Consider the following 20,373-nt stretch of genomic DNA (forward strand, 5'->3'; position numbering starts at 1 on the left):
ATTGAGTGTTCCTTGTTCTCCGAAGCGGATGCGCCAATAGTTACGAGGCTCGATCGAGAAGCGGTACGCTGCAGCTAGGGAGGATTAGATCGCGACGCACACGGCAATGTCACAACGGTAGTAGATTGGCACGGAATAACAAGCTCCTTGACGCCACAAGAGCAGGCTAGATCAGGGCAAGTCAGGGCGCAGAGCTGGAAGGACGCAAGACGGACTCCATCTCCAGGCGGGAGGGTAGCGAGATCCTCCTGCGCGCCATGCCAGAACCGCAACTCGTGACGATCAATCACGTGACCCAGCTTTTTTCCCCAATCGCCGGGATGCTCCATGCGGCCGCCGCTCTTGTTACTTGTCGACTACTAAGGACAAGCGACATCACGTCCGGGATTGACTGTGCTGTGGCTACTCAATGTCCTCTCTTCATGGATGTCATCGGTCTTAAGTCATGCGTCGAGCCGCTCGAGGGTTTCCTCTCTGAGAGCGGCGCATTTGTCCAACAGCCGTATTTGGCGGAAGGTATCGCGGAATCAATGTCGTCTCTCATATCGTTCATTCTACTGACTCTGGAATTGTTTCGATAGGGATTTCCCTATTATAACGTTCTCCAATCTACAACGGCTCCGACGACGAAACTCTGTCATGGCGGTCTCCAAACTCGATCGTTTCGGATCTTAAGCGTACTCGGGGGCCCGGACCATCTCCGGTCTGGATATGTACAAAATCAACAATTGGCGACGGAACATTCAGACACCAAAGGCGATGGTAATCCCGGTGGCAACTGGCTCAAGTTACGTCTCCGAACCCCGTTAAGTCGGTCCTACAATGTTTCCAATGCGGGCCCGGACTTCCCCGGCTTGAGAGTTGTAGACGTCAGAGAGCCAGGGGGAGAATTGAGCAATAAATCTGTACTTCAAACAGATGGCAGAGATGGAGATATAGATACCTATCAGGAAACCGAGATTGGGAAGAAAAGCAGGGCTTTTGGAGAAGATGAATGCCGAGAGGAGAGCGGGAGCCAGCTCGACAGCACAGACGGCCATTCCAAGCCTCTACGCCTGACTAGACATACAGAACCATTGTCGGAGGAACGAGGAAAAGATAGACACTTACGGCTGGAGAAGAAACTGCACAACACACGCAAGCGAGCCAAGCGAACCGAATCTCCCCTTGAGCCAACTCCTACGGAGTACCTTATCGATACCTTGCAAAAAGTGCATCAATCTCATGGCGCCGGAAGCTGCAGCTGGGTCTATACTACCAAGAACACTGGAATCATGGCTTCCTTAACGCAAAAGCAACGGGACAAGTTCAAACGCTACCACCGGCTTTCATTACAGAGAATTGTTGCCGATTACATAGAGCTGGTGGATCCCCTTTCGGATCAAGCAACTTCGGGCATGGATTCTGATTCAATATCGGAGACGGAAGCGCTGAAATCAGTTTTCAGCGAAGATAAGCTCAACTATCTTGCAGCTCGACAATACTCTGCCGCTGATGTAGTGGCATGGGCATGGGTTCTCAAGAGTAGCACGCCTTACGAAGCCATTCTTCGAGTTTTACTTTTAGAAGCGGATCGAAGCTCGAGCCCAGATTGTTCCATCAAGATGGTGCCACCTTTCATTCCCCTCCTTCTCCTGCGTCAAAGTCTAGACGCCAAGGCTTTCCGACTGCTCTTGGTCTATTCCCTGCACCTTTTAAGCGGACGGGCTCTTCCGACCCCCAGCATGGCGATGGAAGCGATGACCGACGATTTAGAGCTTGAGCAACAGGGTCTGATCGCAAAGCCACTGATAGAACCCAACATGTGCGTGACTTATGTTGTTCGGTTACTACATCACGCTCGCGAGCTATGGCCACAAGCTCAGCTTACTATTGCTCGCGCCTTTGCGTTTTATCTTGATAGTCTCGAGAGTGAAGGCAAAGGTTGGACGGTCGCGACAGAACGGATCAATCAGTTCATGGCTGACAAGTTCAATACCGTGCTCCGGATACTTTCCTTGCCCTGCAGACACAATCCGTTTACGTCCGCTTCCCTGCAGCAACAAGCGCAATTTGAGCTCCTTCGAGCTATGGCGCGACATCAGCCTGCTTTGCCGGTGACACGTCGTGGATACCAGGGTATTGTCGCGGTTCAAATCGCTCATAAGAAGACACTAGCAGAACGCCAATCTGCGGAGCTCAAAGCTCCGTCGTGGCCCCCTTGGAAAGAAGACAAGATAGGGTTCGACGTCAAGCGGGGTGTTGAGGGTATGAAAAGCCGCGCAATGCGTGTACTGTCACAAATGAAAGAGGCAGGTTATTCGCATTCTCGCTGGGAAGAGGTATCTAGTATCCTAGCAGGCTGGGACACAGACAAAAGCCCAACAATTCAAACGAGATCATTAGTACCTCGCCCGGAGACTGTATCAGGGCCCTCCGGGGATCCCAAGCACCACGCCATTTGGGTAGCTCGGATCCGGGCTACGAGGACGGTGCGGGAAGCCTGGGCATGCTTCCTCTCCTACCGCGACCAAGGACTGCCTCCGCGTGGTGCTATTTACGCCGCGATGGCTGAGAAATTGATCTTCCGACAAAAGAGAGCTCGACATAACCTTCATCAAAGCAGCCAAGCACTACCAGGTGACGGAAAAGAGGTCTTCGCGGAGCCATCATCTGTCCGAGATTGGATCTATGTCTCTACGGAACCACCCACATTAGATGATCTTCTTCGTGAAATGCTCTCGCAGGGTATTCGGCCCCGGGGAAGATTCCTAGCTTTGCTTCTGCGCAATGCACCAACCTTCGGATCGGGATTGGACTACCTTCGTTGCAGTGACTTGACAAAGGAGCAAATAGAGGATTTGTGTACCGTGTCAAGTCAAAGATGGGGCGAACAAGCCCAGGAGAACAAGACATTGAACAGTTTTCCTGACTACCTCATCTCATCCTTCGTCGCATTCCTGTGCAATTTCTCTACTGTTGGGCATCATAGCATGGCGCACTCTGAAAGTTCTGTGGGAGATATGTTTCCGATACTCCTGGGCCGTCATTCAACGAACCCTTCGTACTCGACTACGCTTTTTGCATACTCCGAAGAGCTGAAGACACGCGAGGATCTTCGTCACCCAAAAATCCTGGCGCATGCACTTAGTCTTCTCCGGGCGCAGCAGTCGCGTTCTCCTCAGGCGTGGATTCCAGTCATGTCTGCCCTGGCCCGAGACCGCGTTGGTTCAACATCTCATAGACTGGGACGGCACGCACGGTTGGTATTGTCCTGGTACGAAGTCTTGGAGCTCACAGCGTGGATGGATAAGCGTCGAATCGAGCTTAGCTTGGAAGCGTTCCAGATCCTCTGCTACAGCTTTGCGCGGGTCGTGGTGGCGGGAATCAAGGATCCCGACGCGGTGGAGGAAGGGCTTGTAATCGTGAGTGAACTCGCACGGCGGGGGCGACTGACCGGCATGAATCATGTTTCGACACGCTTTGAGGATATGGTGCAGAGTGGGCTCAACATCCTCAAATCCCGGTTCGATGAGCTGGTTCTCCTTGACCCCAAGACGTCTTCTCTCTTCGAGCGAAGTAGATCTTCAATCCAGGATGCCACGGCTTCTCAAGTGACCGTGCCATCCTTGGTTCACGTCCCCTCACCCGCAGTTCTTCACTCTTTTGTGCGGGCGCTGGGCTTAGCCGAGGACACTGACGGCCTGCTGAGTCTACTTCGCTGGATGCGGCAGTACGAGACTGCACTGAAGGAGAAGTATGACGAGAACCTGAATGGCGAGAGGATGATGCGGCGGATCATCGTCGCCGTCCGCATGTTTCTGGAGGGATACTGGGGAAGGTCACCCCAGGCGTTCCGGGAGTGGGAGCCGTCCATGGAGCAGACACATGATGTGCACATGCACAACGACTCTGAAGCTGACTCCGCGACATTCTCCGACGCCAGCCTGCAGGAGGCATATGATATCATCACTACTTCGCAAGTCTGGGGATCATGGCCGAGTGATGAGGAGGTTTTGGATTATATAGCTCACGGGGAGCAAGGATCTCGCGAGGCGGGCGATCGATATAGGCATGCTGTACATTAATGTAAATAGAACTGTAAAATAGAGCGATTTAATCAATATATTCTATCAGGCGCTTATCCGCGGCTTCCCCGCAGCCGCCCGGCTTTCCCCACAGCGGCCCTCAAGCACTGCTCAATTCTCAACCGAGCTCAAAGCTCACAGCTCCTTCTTCACCTCCTCATCCCTTGCTGAATAACTATACACACTTCGCCCCTAAAATAACGACAATGCCTCCACGTCTATCTATATATACTCCGCTACGGTCCGCCTTTTCCTACCGCGTCACAGTCGCCAGATTTAGCACGAGCAGCGACAATGCCGTCATCCAGACCCAGCACGTTCCCGCCCCAGGCTCGGGAAACATTCGCGTGCTGCTTTTGAACCGGCCCAAGGCACGCAACGCAATCTCCCGCGATCTCCTCGACGGGCTTGCCAGGAATGTAAAATCTATCGCCGCTGAAGGGGGCTCGGGGCCAACGCGTGCCCTGGTCATCGGCAGCAACGTCGACTCGGCTTTCTGCGCGGGCGCAGATCTCAAAGAACGCGCGGGCATGAGCCGGGAAGAGTACGCAATCCTCCAATTCCCGAAGCCACATTTACAAACTACTGACCCTTGCAATTACCGTGACTTAGGACAGCCGAATTTCTATACAACTTGCGAAGCACCTTCCGCAACCTCTCGGAGCTCCCGATCCCCACCATCTCCGCCGTTTCCTCTATGGCGCTGGGCGGCGGCCTTGAACTCGCTCTGAGCACACATCTCCGCGTCTTCGGCTCCTCGTGTATGGTTGGACTTCCCGAGACAAGATTGGCCATTATCCCTGGAGCTGGAGGTACCTACCGTCTCCCCAGTCTGATTGGCGTGAACCGTGCACGGGACCTGATTCTCACTGGACGGCGAGTATCCGGCCCGGAGTCGTATTTCATCGGCCTTTGTGATCGGTTGGTGGAGGTGCTCCCGGAAGAGGAAGGAAAGGAGGGTGTGGCGAGGGAGAAGGTCCTCACGGAGAGTATCAAGCTGGCATTGGAGATCTGTGAGGGCGGGCCGATTGCCATCAAGCAGGCCTTGAAGGCTGTGAGTGAGTTCCAACGGGGCGAGGAGGCTGAAAATGAGGCGTACGACGGTGTGATGGGCACCGAAGACCGGTATGAGGCTCTCAGGGCGTTCGCGGAAAAGCGGAAGCCTGTCTTCAGGGGGCGATGAGAGAGTCATCTGGAAGAGTTGTGTTGCCCCATTACGTATGTAAGCTGAGAGAAGATCAGGGAAGCTTATGACTCAGTTTGGACAGGTTTGGATGTGAAGGATTCTAGAACTAGTTCGATTGTGAGTCAATGTAATGTTGTTGTTGTTGTTGCTTTTGGTAAATGTCTGGGTGCCCTGGATGTGAAGAACTGTACTTGTTTTGGTAGTGGTGTCCAGGTACCAGGGACAATGCTACAGGCAAAAGCATGCTTGCCTGTTATGAAGACCTAAGTTTGAAGATCCAGACATTGTCTGAGTTTGGTACATTTCTCAGCAAACTACGGACAATCCTACAATAAGTAAAGTTGTCACAGATGGCATTGTTTCCCAACTATAACCAATCTTGCCACAACATACCTCCTCTACAACCCTACAACTTAGCACAACCAGCTTGCGGCCATCTACATACACACCTCCATATCCCATGTAGTAAACCATAAACCATCCCTACCACCACCAGCCACAAAGCCAGCCACAGAACAATCTATACGATTTAAGCACACCATTCCTACAACGTGTCCAGTAGAATCAACAAGATTAGAAACAAAAAGAAGCAATAGACCAAGTTACACCAAAACTCTGACTCACCCGGAACAAATTCTTCTGGCCCATCTCGGATAAACATCCCAGGATAATGAATCCGCAGGCACGAACCATTCGTCATGAATGTACTACGTACCCATCAACATAATCATTAATCCATCATCCATCAGCCAAATCTAGCTAGCTGGTTACCTAGTCTACAATAGGTTGCCGATCGGGTAAAGGAAAAGAAGACGTTGGTTTGAACCCTGGATCCATCCGCGGCTGTTTGGACCCGCTTTGATCCACTGGCAGCTTTCTTTTTGTGCTGTTTAATGAGAAGGATAGGTTATTCTAACCTTTAGATAATATGTCAACACTTACACACTTGGTAGACTACTCATGAAGGTGTCTATGAATAACACGTAGTAACACCAAATCCTAGCTAGCCCCAGGCAGCCGCGATTCGCGATTCACAGGAGCAAGCAACATCCTGAGGCCGCAAAAAAAGCAAAGCGAGGCAAAGCCTAGCCTCAGCCTCGTACTTCAGGATCTATTCCATCCAGTTTGTATCGCATTAGAAATGAAGAAAGAGGCCACAGTAAACATCTACTAAGTATAACTAAGTACAACTAACTTAAATGTAGGTACATCATGTCGTAAGCAATACATGCATACATACATACACACCTGCAGCCCAGAGCACAGCCCAGCCCTGCGCAGGGCAGCGCAGATCGACACTTCAAATCCTCCGGGGCAGCAGCAGCAGCAGAGCAATCACTGTATTCAATTGATTAATGTCGCACCACACAACTTCGCATAGGGCTCAGTAAGTGCATAATCCAGCCTGATGAACTACCTATTATAATCTAGTTTCAAACTAGTTAACCCGGATTGTGAACTAGAAAGTCATCCTTCTTGCCCAGGCGCCGCTGCAGAAACTAAGTTTAGGACTAGGCCGTGTTCGGGGCGTCAGAGCTCACAGCCACTTCCAGGGGGGAATGATGTTCTTTTCTTTGCCCGGGTGTTTCAATTATCGTAAACTTACTGTGTGTAGGTACTTCTTGGGAGAAAGTTTGAAGTATCTGTGCTTGGATGGCATAGATGGGATGCTGGATGGATGGATGGATAGTTCTAGATTGTAATGGGAGATGGGATGATAGTATCATTTAAGTTGCAGAATCGGGATGGAATGGCCTGGACTCGTAACCCTTTTTGACTCTTTTTGGTTGATTTAATGGATGTTGAGGATATACAAAGTGATGGAATAGGATATACCAGTCAAGTCAGAATGCAAAGTTCCCCCCGCGATCTGCAGGTGAGCTTCGATCTTCCTGGTCAGCGAGGCGGGCGGCATGACCTCTAGTTGGTCAGCCCCCCTGGTGTCCACGGGAACCTGGACTGCATCCTCCCGATACAGATTTAGGAAAAAAAAAAAAAAGTAGTAGAAAGGATAAATGACTGATTTCAAGACGGAGAAAAAAAACCAAATTCCATTAATTGATTGAGTAATTAATTCACTCTGCTTATGGTTTCGGGCCTGCTGCTGCTACTGTAGCTTGTGCCCTGCAGAACTACTAGTAGTAACTGCAGTACACTAAACTAAACAGTTTAAACCACAGGCACCAGGCACCCCCTCCACCTTCAGTTTGCCCCAGTCATCTGCGGGCCTCATGCTCTCTCTGTCTTTTGCACACTGTCTCGCGCCTTTGCCTACTTTGGCCCCCCCACTGCCGCCCACTCACTTTCTCTGCAAGTAATCCTCGTTGCCGCATAAATACCTTTCCTTCCAGCTGTTCTGTTGACTCTTCTTCTTCAGTGACTCAACTGACCTCTTGTCCTTCCCCCCTTTTCATCCTTCAAGCCACTCTTTCTTTTTATAATCTGTCTTCCTAGCTCCACCGGTTCGTCAGGACTAACAGAGATCCTTTCGCGCATGGTCGCAACAGACTCGATCTAGCCTTCCTGTTCAGGAATTCTTGCTGCGTGGATGTAAGTAAAAGGCGTTACCCAACGCTCCGATTTCTGTCCTCTGTCTGGTTGTCTGGCTGACTCGCATCTCCATTTCATCGATATCAGTTACGGTCGACGTCCATTTGTGGGCAGTTCGAGCCATGTCGAATCTTGCCACGCGCGTGAAGCAGTACGGGTTGACTCAGGTCTACTGTAGCCCCGAAAAGCCTCTGGTTGACATCGTATTTGTTCATGGACTGAACGGCCACCCCTACAACACCTGGGCCTCCAGTAATGGCACCTTTTGGCCTGCCGATCTCTTGCCCGAGATCCTTGGTCCAAACCGAGTAAGAATCCTGACTTATGGTTATAACGCGAATGTAACTGCCTTCACCGACGGCGCGTCGAAGGACAGAATCCATAATCATGCCGAAACTCTGGCGTCGGGTTTGGCGGCCAACCGAAATGTAAGTGGTCCCTCAAGATCTGCGTCCATGATTTGTCCTTCTCCATGTCCTCTCGGAGAAGGATAACTAATTAACTTTCCTAGCTTCGAAGCGGTTCGGACAGACCGATCATCTTTGTCTGTCACTCGCTGGGTGGTCTCGTCGTCAAGCGCACACTGATATACTGCCGAAACGTGTCAAATGAAAAGATCGAGCACCTGCGATCCATCTATGTGTCCACCTACGGGATCCTGTTCCTAGGAACGCCGCATAACGGTTCGGACGTCGCCAAATGGGGCCTGCTACTGCAGAACATCTGTAGTGCTGTCATGCCGAAGAAGTTCATGGAGTCGTCTCCTCAGCTAGTCAAGGCTCTGAAGACCAACAACGAGACGCTCCAAAACATCAACAGCCTCTTCGCCGACATAACCAGCAGGTTCCACATTTACTTCTTTCACGAGACACTGTCGAGTGATGTCAAAGGGACTCGCGAGTTGATTGTGGACGAAAGTTCCGCCGCGCCCTATGCCGAAGGTGTCGAACGTATGGGCATCGAAGCCGACCACAGACACATGTGCAAATTCGATGACGATAACTCTCCTGGCTTTGAAGCGGTTGCCGAGGCGCTGTTACGGTACTCGCGCGATGCCCCGAACACTATCGCAGACCGCTGGGTTGAAGAGGACAAAACTCGTCGTGTTCAGAAGGAAACGAAGATCAGGGAGATATTTAGCCATGGCATGTAGAGCCCCTTTTTCCTCTTATGGCAAGCACTAACGGATGTAGAGCGTATCGAGCCGGAGCAGTTGGGGAGGAGCGTTCCAGATCTTCGCACAATTGGTAGGACACCTCTGCTTTCTGATCATTCATCTTCTGTCACACTGCGCGAGTATGAGATTGAGGAGCCCCCGGAGTCGTCAGTTCATCATAGCAAGCATGTTTGACCGGTACTTCTCCGGTACGATTAGCGATCAATAGTGGAGGAACTGCCAGAAAAGCACAAAACCAGGCACAACACGTCATGTCCCCTTTTCAATAACCGTTGTGTTTCCGTTCTCTTATTCTTATCACGCTCTGCTTGATTTATCGCAGATTCTCTGAGACGGAAGATGATTCAAGAATGCTGCCTCTTATGTTGTTATATCGGCTTCCTGTACTTTAGTGTTGCTTTCCTATCAACAAATTGTCAAGTCTGATAAGGCTGACTCTTTCCTGCTTAGGTAGTTCTGAACCTGCCCCCCCGGCCGAGAGAAGAAGATCCCTTGTGTCTGATCTCGGTGATAGTATCAACTTGTCCCTATCACAGACCCTCCCAAAGGACCCTTTGTTCGTGGTGCCTCCTGGCTTTCACCCAAACGCAAGCTTTGTGGGTATGAAGGCACATCTTGATCAATTGCACACCAGGCTGTACAAAGCCAAAAAGAGAGCAGAGCGGCTCGTGGCTGTACTCATCTGCGGAGGCCCCGGGACAGGCAAGTCGCATCTTGCACGCCAGTATGTCTGGACCCATAGAGCCTTCTATCCTGGCGGAGTCTTCTGGGTCGACGCAAAGTCCCGCCAGTCAACCTACAAATGCTTCTGGGACATCGCACAGGCTGCCGCACTCAACGAAGGAGAGGTATTCGAATATCCAGACACCAATACCTCTCAGAAATATGTCGACTCGGTGCGAAACTGGCTGCAAACTCGGGAGGAATGGCTTCTGGTGTTCGATGGTGTAAGCTTCGGTCAAGACAGCGATCTCAACAACTTCAAACAATTCTTGCCGTTTAATAAGATGTGCAGCATCATTTACACATCTGTCGATAAGACACTGAGGAAAAAGCAGCGCCTGTATGAGCCATTTTGCCTCTCAGTCAAGCCTCTAGAGGTCACGGAAGCCTGCAAACTACTCTTCGAAGACCTTGGCATCAGGAAGCCCACCAAGGGGCAAATCAAGAAAGCCACCGAGCTTGTTGAGCATTATGAATGCCTTCCTCTGGCAATACATGCCATCAGTCATCGGCTCGCAGCAACATCGAAGCCAATAGAGAGATATCACATCAACTCTCATTTAACCGACGAGAAGCTAGCAGAGCCTTTCCTAAGCATCATGCATGACCTTTATCGTACGGAGCACTTTGAAGCACTGAACCTGATCAACCTTGTTTCGTTCTTCAGCCATCATGTCCCCGTCGGCCTTATCACACTCGGAATCTCCGCACTCAGCAGATGGAACGTTAATATCCTGACAAGCAGTAGAACCGGTGAGAAAGGTGATATCGACACGACTCTTGGGGTTCTTATTAGGTACGGACTGATTGAGAGGGTGTCGGACGCGTATGCACTGCACGCGAAAGCTCTCTCGCCACAGCTTGAAAAAGATAATGTTCTAGACATGAAGTCCGTGGCCCCTGACTTATCAGAGTCGCAGACTGAAAGTAGCCAAGATGCCTTCTTTTCGGTTTATCAGAATTCAGGCGCGGGGACGATCGATATGATCAAGACCCACAGTGTTGTCCAAGGTTTCTGCAGAGATGAGCTCAGGATCATGGACCGGGAAGAGAAGCGATGCAATACACAGGCGGGAACGTCTGACGCTGGGTTCTATGACTCGTGGATCGTTGTCGCTGCTCATGTTCTTTGCACATCGTACGAAAGTGCAAAGGCCCGAATGGACCGTATTGATGACTGTGGACTCGTCAAAGACTACCGAGAATATGAGACTCATGCTTTCAGGTTGATCGAAAACTGGCCCAAAAGGACCCAGAACGAGCCGGCAGTACTGTGCGAAGCTCGCAAGAATCTGAAGCAGGTCATCAGGAGTATTGCCACCGAAATTGAGAGGATCTCGCCCAGTTCCTCGCAAGAATCGGTCCGCAAACAGAGATCAGTCTTTGATCGATCAAGCAGCTCTTCGTCGTCAGTGCCTGAATCAGCAGCCGAGGAGGGACGATGGGACTGGAGTGACATGACGCCTCCGAAAGTCGAGTCGCCGCAAGAAATCCCAGGATCTCAGCAACGCTTCAACCTCAAGCCATTTTTGCCCCATATCTTCAGGGAATCCAGCCTAGACAGAGACAATGGATACGAGAGTGACAGGGAAAGCACCAATGCCCCAGTCCGGACCTCACCAGCGCTTTCACAACTGAGTCATCAAGCAGAGACGCCCAAGTCATCGCTAACGTCCAGTTCTTCGCCGCCTATTGACGACCATGGTTGGCACATGGTGGTAAAGAAGCATTCGAAAACTAAGATCAGAAAGGACGAAAGATCAGTGCAGCGGCCGAGATTTCCCCGTAATATCAAGGGCTCCCAGCTGGCAGCTCCAGTCTTGAAAATTTTTCCTGTCGAAGGGAGAAGTGCTTCAAGCAGCACGCTGGGTAAAAGTCGGAGAAGCTCTTTTGCATCCGCCTCGGAGGCACTCACAGCTGTACAGCACTCCAGTCCTCCCCACTCTCACGAGGATATCACAGCTATCACGAAGCGAAGTACTGGCCGGTCATCTTTGAACAAAGAGAATGCTCCAACATATGCTACAGTAGCAGCCAGGCATACTCAGGATGGAGAATTGAACTCAAAGAAACGATCATCCTCGACACCGGGAGGCAATAGTAGACCGGCGCTTCTGTCACTGCAGAACAAATCATCTGGCGAGTCGCTGCAGAGCCGTTCTAGCAATGCACATCCATCGCCACTTTCAGCGGAGTTCAAGCCTGATCGTATGACCCAGTCGACCTACAGTGAGCCTGATCAAGGTTACTTGCAACATCGACTCAATGCCATGGATCTGGGAATAGCGCAGGAGTCTCAGTACCGGACTCGTCACTTGTCCACTGTACGACCAATAGCACCTCCGGCAGGGGACATGTCTGCCAGTACACCGTCTATTCTGACATATATCCCTCCGCCCCCTCCACTGCCATTTGAAGGGAACATCGAGGTTACGGTACCACGACGTGTGGGTGTGGCCCAACCAAGCTCCATGGGACCATCACCGAGTCCAGCGAGGCCAGTCGCCCACCCATCTGCATTCATGCCAGGTATCTCACCCCCGAGCTCTCTGGCTACTGAACCGCTTGTTGGGTATTCCTCAGAACCCGCTCCGGAGCCGATGACGCGAAACCAATCCGCACAGTCACATCAGTCCTGGTCAACCGAGCCGGTTCGGTATCCGCCGCGCTTCTCTCCACTCCCAGCTACAACGCCCGCGCAGTCTGTCATAGCCAGTGGTGTTCCACATGTTGTGCCGCCTCCGCACACGGTATCCGGGGCAGGAAGCTGGGTCGCGGACATACCGCAACAGGGGCAACCACCACCAGCGGTCAGTTCTCGTCAGCCGGAGGTAGCTTACGCTGCACAGCCACAAATCCGACCCATCAACACACTGGATGGCCACGTCGCTGCCATGGACCCTTTATGGTCGACAGAGCCCGCTTCGACACTGCATTTCGGGGCCCATCGTGTGGATGTGCGTGACGCCCGGCAGCGGCTGGGTGGGCGTGTTCATTATCCCGCACATCTGCCATCAGCAATTCCAGGGTATCCCATGTACCACCCGAACTTGTCCGGGCCATTGATCCCGCATGAGATGGCAATTCCAGTGACAGATCCTCACGGACTGCGAGCGCGGAGCGGCAGCTCACCCCCTCGCCCTGACTTTGACGGATTTAGCATGAGTCAATGATCAATGAGACGAAAACTGATATCTGTGAGTAAACTATCGGAATCACATACAATCATACAGATGTTGGTAAAGAGACGGCAAAGGAAAGTTAAAGAAAGAAAAACGCAAAAAATAAAAATAAAGATATGAAAGTGACGAACCGTGATGATAAATATGTGACGGATTAATTAGGAGACAGCACAAGCACCTGGAGTTTCTGATTTTGTGTTCGAGTTTTATGGCCATGCATTTCTGGAGCAGGAGATAGGAAGATAAGTGATAGCATTCAGAGGTGTTGGTAGAAGAAGGATATCACTGTACAGAAGGGAGCATTGCATTGGCGTTTGTTAGTGTTAATCGGATAACGCGACTGAACATCTGAATCTCTCTCTGTGCCTTTCGTTGATTTTTTTTTCTTATTATTTTTTGTGATTTGTGAGAAAACTAACCAGTCCATCAGCATGCTCTTGCATGAGATAGTACCCGCTGGCTGTTGCGCCGCGTTGAGATCTGTGAGCGCAACAGCCAGCGGGTCACCGACCAGGGGAAGGAAGCACTAGAGGACGATCGCGACGGTATCCGGACTGGGTTTGTGGTGGTGGATCGGGCGGGAACCAAAGCGCGCCTTGGTCACCATCAACGCTAATCCTAATCGGGACTTGCAGTGACAGCCCATCGACGTAAGAGATACATAATAACCAGGTCGCCTTTGGTGATGACGTCTTTGAGCAGTTCAACCAGCTATAAAGGTTCTCGATGCCAGCATCATGGAGGTAGCCTTTTGGCAATTCGAACATTGGTTACCACATCATCAGTCTATTTGACCACTACAGTCTAATCTACTTCTGACCTCTACATCATCCGACCCTCAATCCCATCAACTTGAATACCTTACAATCCACCATGTCTTTCCTCGCCCGCATTGCTCCCGCTGCTCGCTCAGCTTCGCTGTCTCTCCGACCTACCACTACTCCCGCTCTCTCTGTCGGAGCTACCCGCTCGATCTCCGCCACTGCCCGTCGAGACAAGGGTCCCATCGATGCCACCAAGGAGACTCTGAAGAAGGCAGACCGCAAGGTTTCGGACGCCGCTGTGAAGGGCATTGAAGTGGGAGGTATGTAGACTACTAGACCCATTGTTCAGGATTCCCGCTCATCATGATGTGCAGAAAACGCCGCCGAGAAGGTCAAGGGCACCGTTAGCAGCACCGCCTCTGAGGCCAAGGCCAAGACCGACGAACTGTCTGGTGAAGCATCCCAAGTGACCGGCAAGGGCAAGGGCAAGGCTGAAGAGACACTCGGTACTGCTAAGGGCAAGGCACAGGAAGCTGCTGGAGAGGTCAAGGGCAAAGCACAGGAAGCCGCCGGAGAGGTCAGGGGCAAGGCCAAGGAAACTGCTGGACGGTTTTAGACAAGGCCCCGGATGGAGACACTAAACATACGCTTGACGACCTGCATGAAATGATCCAGATGGGGATCAATAAATCTGTACTATTATAGTTTTAGTTAATGCATTGGAATGAACGATCCATAAGCAAGGAGTGGGGTGTTGTTTTTCGCCGATGAGATTAGATTCGTCAGGCAGGCTTAGTGTTTAGTAGTAGCGCCACCCGAACGGAATCTGGGGTTTTGAAGGTTATTTTCTACTTCCGCATTCCATGGTCCGGAAGAAGAACAGTATAGCCTCGAGTTAAACTATCTAGTAAACAGAAACAGTGTATTTCCTTCATTATTCTCAACGGCAACAGAACCGTTGGTGCTTGTGCTGTGCCTGCGTCATGCGGACCCATCGTCTCCCTCCACTTTGTTGAGCCGAGGCTTTTCTGGGTCTGTCGGAGGTTCGCTGCCCTTTTCGGCTTTCTTCAATTTATGCCACTTTTGCCCCCTTATCTTTTTCTTTCTTTTCCACATCTACAACCTTTTCTCGTTCGACTTTCTCTTTTCCGTCGGGGATCGGTCTTTCTGTTATTTGCTTTTTTTTTTTTTATTATTATTGGCGAGTCGGTCTTCACTCTTTGATTATTCTGCGTTCTCCCTTTCGCAGGTTACAGTCTGCGATCATGAGCAAACTAGACAACCCCCTCGGCCTGTTGGCGGCAATCCTCGTGCGAGTTCCCCTCATTTTCAAAACCATTCTCCTACATGCCATTCGTATGTCGCCAGTTACGGGGAAACAAGACCTGCGCACCGAGTTGACTGTTGCTATCATTCGCTCATTTCTCGTTTTCAGCTCGCCCGTCGGCAAGCAGCAAAGAGATAGCATGCGCGACCCAGGCATTAAGGGTCCCATGTGGGTGTCCAAGGTGACATTTCCCAAGCCAGAAGAGGATGTCCAGGATGCGGTTATTAAAGCCATTGAAGACCTGAAGGAGGGCGACGAAACTTATAATATCCCTGGAGTAATCCCGCTTGAGGCAGAGTGGACGGGGCATCGGAGCGGCGTGCACAAGAATGCGCCGCAGCCGGATATCTCGGAAGAAGCCAAGTATGAGGAGCTGAAGAAGGAGGCGAAGGAGGATATGGTGATTTTGTATCTCCATGGAGGAGCGTATTTGTAAGTTGCCCTCAATGCTGTCTGGGAGGTTTGTCTTGATACTGACGTTTTGGATGTGAAGCCTTTGCGACCCGTGCACCCATCGTCCGCTCGTCGCTCAGCTGTCGAAACGAACCAGTGCCCGTGTTCTATCGGTGCGCTACCGTCTTGCGCCTCAGAATCCGTTCCCTGCTGCTCTCGTTGATGCCCTTACTGCATACCTTGCGCTCGTCTCCCCGCCTCCGGGCTCTCTCCACGAGCCCGTCGCGCCGAACAAGATCGTCGTCTCCGGTGATTCAGCCGGAGGAAACCTTTGTCTCGTTTTGCTCCAAACGCTCCTCACACTCCGTCGCGTCTGTCCTACCGTCCGCTTTCATGGACGCGATATCCCTATCGAACTTCCCGCCGGCCTAGCTATCAGCTCCCCCTGGTGCGACATCACTCGCTCTATGCCATCCGTCCACCACAACTCAGTCTACGACTTCCTGAGTCCTCCCACCCAGGATCCTGAAACAGCCTACCGCCCACTTGCTGTGCCTGAAGACGACGTCTGGCCTGTCAAGCCACCTCGTGTGGACCTCTACACGAACGCCAGCGCCCTTTTGCACCCACTCGTCAGCCCGGTGGCCGGCCGCGATGAGATTTGGAAAGGCGCACCGCCGGTGTTCATCTCCATGGGCGAGGAAGGTCTTACGGATGAGGGACTTGTTGTTGCCCGCAAAATGCACCGGGTTGGCGTCCCTGTGATTGTCGAGCAATTTGAAGGTATGCCGCATGTTTTTGGACAGGTCTTCTTGGGCACGCCTTCGTCTCGTCGCTTCTTGGACGACACGGCGCAGTTCTGTCGTGATGTCATGGCTGGCAAAATTACTGCCGATACTCCTACTCCGGCGAAGATTACCTTTATTGGATACAAGTTGCAGTCGGTTCGTGAGATTCCGCTCGAAACCGCTGTTCCTTTGACGGATGAAGAGGTGGATGCAGTTTTGGAGAAGGGTAAGCAGTGGCGGTTGGAGGGAGAGAAACTCCTGGAGCGGGAGTGGGTGGAAAAGGCGAAGCTATAGATTATTTTGAATGGGCTATACTCTATGGACCTGGCGTTTGAGGATTGATTTGCTATACCCTGCTTGTTTATAGACCTGCTGTATATATATGGCCAACATCACATTGAGACCTGTTGCGAGAGCGCTCAACCCAGAATGCGGAAGCTCATTTGAACACCACAATCGGCCAGCACAGGCGGTTCCATCAATTTGCCCAAAGAGCCCACAGGGCCAGGAGATGGCTATACCATTCTATGCAGCAGAAAGAATTGACGAATGCTCGACAGCAGATTGAAATGCTTGGGCGGAGCCTGGATGGTCAGGTGAAGCTGGGGAACTATAAGGCAGCTTGCAAGCGCTGAGAAACCGGCCAAGATAGCTGAGGCAGAATAGATCATGAGAGAAGATGACTGGATTCTTCAATGGTGGTAGAAGCATGGCCTTTGGAAAACCGGAACCTGTCTCGTCTATCCATTCCAGTGATGATCCTCGATGGACCAAACCCCCAGTAGCTAGTTTTCTAGCCATTCACTAGAGATTCTTAAATTTTTCCACCTGTGAGAGTTGGATTAGGTGGTATTCGCTCCAGCCGGCTGCTGCACAGATCTCCATTAGATCGATTATCTCGCGTGAAGATGGAAGATATCCAGGCGTCGTCATTGAAATTGCCTACTCTCAAAAACGCCAGGCCATAAGGGATATTATTTAGCCGACGATTATATTTTGTGTGCCGACGGTAGCATCAATTTTGTCGTGTGCCTGGATATCGAATATCAAAACTCTAAACAAAAATGGCGATATCGATTTGGTCGGGGACCCGCCTGGGTGGGGGTTTGTGCCACCTCGGCTTGCTTATGCATAGATTTCTTGATTAGTGATCGCGTCCGAGAAGTGCAGGACATTTAGATTATCAATCAGCCCAGTGCTCATTAATTGCCCCGACGTCGGAAAGCATCTTGGCCTCAACAAGGGATGCCCTCGAGATACGGCGCAATGCGAAGGTTAGAGCAAAGATATTCATATGAGGAAGATGCCGTACAAAAATCCCGGCGACAACTTATTTGCACGCCGACACTCCCTGGAAGGTTCAAGGGCTGGAGGTTGGATTGGGGAAGCGAGGGTCTGCACAATATAGTTATATTAATTAACTAGCGGGTCTATCTACTACACGGAAAGTTCCAAGAACTAAGGTTGGTTGCGAGAGAAATGTCAAGTTGTTCTTGACCCTCCAGCGGACGAGGAGATAGATAGAAATTTGAGTTATTTTGTATAAATGTTACCAAATTAATCTGGGTCTGCGCCCGCTCGCCTTCGCAATAGGGCTTCGTCCAAGCATAGAGTGTGATGGGCCCATTAGGACTTGGATAGTCTTTCTGCCGCTTTCGTGAGATATCGCGATTCTAGTAAAGCTCGATGATGCGGTAGCACCAACTGTGAAAACAGGATAAAGGCTTGATGTTGGACCTGAAGTAAGAGGGAAACCAGATGCCATCTTTTCGTCAGCAGAGGATGGTATGACTTTATGATTGCGGTCTTGTGATGTGGGTGTTGGGTTCAGTATATCAAGCAAAGTGGAACTCTAGCTGATATTGCCACGAGAATTAAGGCGTGGCTTTTCAGAGGAAGAAATTCTGAGCGTATTGCTGTCATAGTATAGCCTCCAAAGATAAGAATGGATCCATGAGACTCTGTCCAAGCGTAGGTGGCGAAGCAGCGCCAAGGGTTAACTATGCCCCGCAAGCCGAATGTAAGGGACATTTTGCTGAAATAGTATCATATTAAATAGAATTAGAAGCATGGAGAACCAAGAGGTTCAATCTAAGTAGAACTCATTATCTGCGTAAAATTTCATATGGTAATAACCTAAGTAGGTCAAGGCCTACCCAACACTTCGCCCCGACCTAAGGCCTTGGGGCATTACCTTGACGATGAATAATTCAGAACAATGGATATTCCACCGCGCAGAGCTAGTTTAGCTTTACGTAACTGGAATTGAATAATAAGAACTAGTGGTACCCCAGAAACCCCAGGTCCAGGAAAACACGATGTATAGAGACAGGGTGAGAAGTACAGAACGTCAATCACTTGAACTCGACGACAAGCTTCGTGCCTCGACCGCCCCCCTGGCGAAGTGTCTCTAGACCGTCAAAGATTTCATTGAATCCGCCCTTGATGGTTGTGATGGATGGAGGTCTCACAACGCCAAGGCTTAACAAGGTCGAAAAGTTACCGTAAAAATTGCTGATGACCTCGCGGTCTGCTGGCTTCACTGGGAACACGGGGCCGAGGGGCGCTAACAGCTGGAACTTCCGACCAAATGCAGTGTAGACCATGAGGAAAGTATAGCTCACGTTTGCCTTCTTTGCCTTTCCTTGATCGAGAAGCGTGACCACTTTGCCCTCTCGCAACACGTCGGCACAGAAAGCGGCAGAGGAGCCTTCGGAGAAGCAGTCGAGAGCTTTTGTGATATTCGGATGGGCTTTCTTGATTTCGTCAATGGATGCAGAGGAACGGTAGTCGTATACTGCATCGGCGCCATAGCGCTTTGCGAGGTCGAAGGAACGTGGCGAAGACGTTGCCACAACCGTGTATCCTGCTCTCTTGGCTAATTGAATAGCGAAGAGACCAACGTTCGAGCCCCCTGAATAGATGAGAATGGTCGGTTGGTCACCTTGTTGAGCGCTGCGTCCGTTCTCAATATCCACCCAGGGAATATCGAGGTACGAGAGACTGAGCATTGCTGTAGCTGCGGGAATTCCGTAGGTGGTCGCTTCGCCCAGAGTGATTTCGTCAGGCACCTTCCAGGCCAAGTCTCCATTGACCTTGAGGTACTCGGCGAACGAGCCAACGTCGGGATACAAACCCCCGTGAACAAAGCCAGCGATTCTGTCTCCAACCTTCCAACGTTGTCCTGAGTTCTTGCCGACCTCAGCCACCTCGCCTGCATAGTCACAGCCAATCGCCGAATTACGTGGGGAGAGAAAATCGATGTCTTTGAAGTCGATCGGATTCAGCGCGACTGCACGCACCTTGACCAAGACCTCATCATCAGTGATGCTTGGAATTGGGACATCGTTGACTTGTGCGCCCTGCCCCAGTGGACTACCGAGAGCGAGACTCAGTAGACGTTTCGGCAAGGATCGTTGTGTGATAACCGCTTTCATCTTAATTTAGCAGTATTATGAGCTCAGGTAGAATTGGTAGGAGAAGGGATACAGGAAGCACTGAACAGATGAGTAACTCATGCGAAGTGCTAGATTGTGTGAAAATATTGGGGAAGAATTAAGGGAAAAGCGTCAAAATAACTTGACAAAACCTGACTTTTTTTTAAGGTCGGATGAACCGCAGGCCAACGGCAGCAAGGGCTGATTACCAGGCGATTGACCCCCATAGCTCAATTTCAAATCACATTCCTGGTCGCTAGCTGTGTGTATGGAACAGCAGGCGAACGTATTATAAAGAATCAATGATTAGTGATATTCCCGGATCGGATCGCCACCAAAACCTCAACAACCCCACATTTCGCTATATAGCGGCTTCCGGACATAGTGCACAAATCATATGTAACGTAAATCCCACTGAGCGGATCACTCTCTATCAAAACTAGCACGGGTTCCACGCATCGTTATTCAAACAACCACCGTGGCACCAAAATCGCGTCAATCACATCAAGATTGGGTGGAGCAAGAGGGAAAGACTCAACCAGCAAGGAGGTTGTTTGAATATTTAGATAAATCTTGTACTAAACTCACCCTATTTAGAAAGGCCCTAAGATCCTCAAGAATACTAATAGAAACTCTCTGTACTTAGAAGGCTTCTTAGAGTAGTATTTACTATCTATAACAACTATGCCTTTGAGGCCACCAAAAAAAAAAAAAAAAAAAAAAAAAAAAAAAAAAAAAAAAAAAAGCTACGCAAAGGGTTTGGCATGTCCAAGCCTGCT

At 50.7% G+C, this 20,373-nt stretch overlaps 7 protein-coding genes across 7 annotated transcripts; 5 read left to right on the top strand and 2 right to left on the bottom strand.

Annotated features, from left to right (window-relative positions):
* Positions 1-367: 367 nt before the first annotated feature.
* BO85DRAFT_391897 (uncharacterized protein) lies at positions 368-4,104 on the top strand. Its single transcript, XM_025656826.1, has 2 exons — positions 368-516; positions 582-4,104. Exons 1-2 carry the CDS (start codon positions 427-429, stop codon positions 4,065-4,067), a joined length of 3,576 nt encoding a protein of 1,191 aa, XP_025518249.1. The 5' UTR covers positions 368-426; the 3' UTR covers positions 4,068-4,104.
* A 96-nt stretch (positions 4,105-4,200) lies between these two features.
* BO85DRAFT_415553 (putative mitochondrial methylglutaconyl-CoA hydratase (Auh)) lies at positions 4,201-5,401 on the top strand. The gene is made up of 2 exons (XM_025657694.1): positions 4,201-4,611; positions 4,680-5,401. Exons 1-2 carry the CDS (start codon positions 4,274-4,276, stop codon positions 5,248-5,250), a joined length of 909 nt encoding a protein of 302 aa, XP_025518250.1. The 5' UTR covers positions 4,201-4,273; the 3' UTR covers positions 5,251-5,401.
* A 2,524-nt stretch (positions 5,402-7,925) lies between these two features.
* Positions 7,926-12,876, top strand: BO85DRAFT_457182 (LipA and NB-ARC domain protein; the record flags this gene model as incomplete). The annotated part of the gene is made up of 5 exons (XM_025661496.1): positions 7,926-8,231; positions 8,315-8,952; positions 9,025-9,126; positions 9,462-12,534; positions 12,622-12,876. 5 exons carry the CDS (start codon positions 7,926-7,928, stop codon positions 12,874-12,876), a joined length of 4,374 nt encoding a protein of 1,457 aa, XP_025518251.1.
* An 882-nt stretch (positions 12,877-13,758) lies between these two features.
* BO85DRAFT_485477 (uncharacterized protein) lies at positions 13,759-14,265 on the top strand (the record flags this gene model as incomplete). The annotated part of the gene is made up of 2 exons (XM_025663330.1): positions 13,759-13,969; positions 14,024-14,265. 2 exons carry the CDS (start codon positions 13,759-13,761, stop codon positions 14,263-14,265), a joined length of 453 nt encoding a protein of 150 aa, XP_025518252.1.
* Positions 14,266-14,914: 649 nt separating this feature from the next.
* On the top strand, positions 14,915-16,451 carry BO85DRAFT_457183 (alpha/beta hydrolase; the record flags this gene model as incomplete). The annotated part of the gene is made up of 2 exons (XM_025661497.1): positions 14,915-15,408; positions 15,470-16,451. 2 exons carry the CDS (start codon positions 14,915-14,917, stop codon positions 16,449-16,451), a joined length of 1,476 nt encoding a protein of 491 aa, XP_025518253.1.
* A 39-nt stretch (positions 16,452-16,490) lies between these two features.
* On the bottom strand, positions 16,491-17,170 carry BO85DRAFT_446888 (uncharacterized protein). Its single transcript, XM_025659604.1, has one exon. The coding sequence runs from the start codon at positions 16,826-16,828 to the stop codon at positions 16,673-16,675; it is 156 nt and encodes a 51-aa protein (XP_025518254.1). The 5' UTR covers positions 16,829-17,170; the 3' UTR covers positions 16,491-16,672.
* A 1,341-nt stretch (positions 17,171-18,511) lies between these two features.
* Positions 18,512-19,594, bottom strand: BO85DRAFT_475772 (zinc-binding alcohol dehydrogenase family protein; the record flags this gene model as incomplete). The annotated part of the gene is made up of 1 exon (XM_025662745.1): positions 18,512-19,594. The coding sequence occupies one exon, from the start codon at positions 19,592-19,594 to the stop codon at positions 18,512-18,514; it is 1,083 nt and encodes a 360-aa protein (XP_025518255.1).
* Between the last annotated feature and the right edge of the window lie 779 nt (positions 19,595-20,373).

Source organism: Aspergillus piperis (genome assembly GCF_003184755.1).
Source record: "Aspergillus piperis CBS 112811 unplaced genomic scaffold BO85scaffold_4, whole genome shotgun sequence".
Lineage (NCBI taxonomy): Eukaryota > Fungi > Ascomycota > Eurotiomycetes > Eurotiales > Aspergillaceae > Aspergillus > Aspergillus piperis.

Bases quoted from the DNA above. Each gene is read 5' to 3' on its own strand.
- BO85DRAFT_391897 (XM_025656826.1), top strand. From the start codon at position 427: ATGTCATCGGTCTTAAGTCATGCGTCGAGCCGCTCGAGGGTTTCCTCT. The intron at 517-581 runs GTATCGCGGAAT...TTGTTTCGATAG, and splicing joins ACAGCCGTATTTGGCGGAAG to GGATTTCCCTATTATAACGT.
- BO85DRAFT_415553 (XM_025657694.1), top strand. From the start codon at position 4,274: ATGCCTCCACGTCTATCTATATATACTCCGCTACGGTCCGCCTTTTCC. The intron at 4,612-4,679 runs GTACGCAATCCT...ACCGTGACTTAG, and splicing joins GCGGGCATGAGCCGGGAAGA to GACAGCCGAATTTCTATACA.
- BO85DRAFT_446888 (XM_025659604.1), bottom strand. From the start codon at position 16,828: ATGATCTATTCTGCCTCAGCTATCTTGGCCGGTTTCTCAGCGCTTGCA.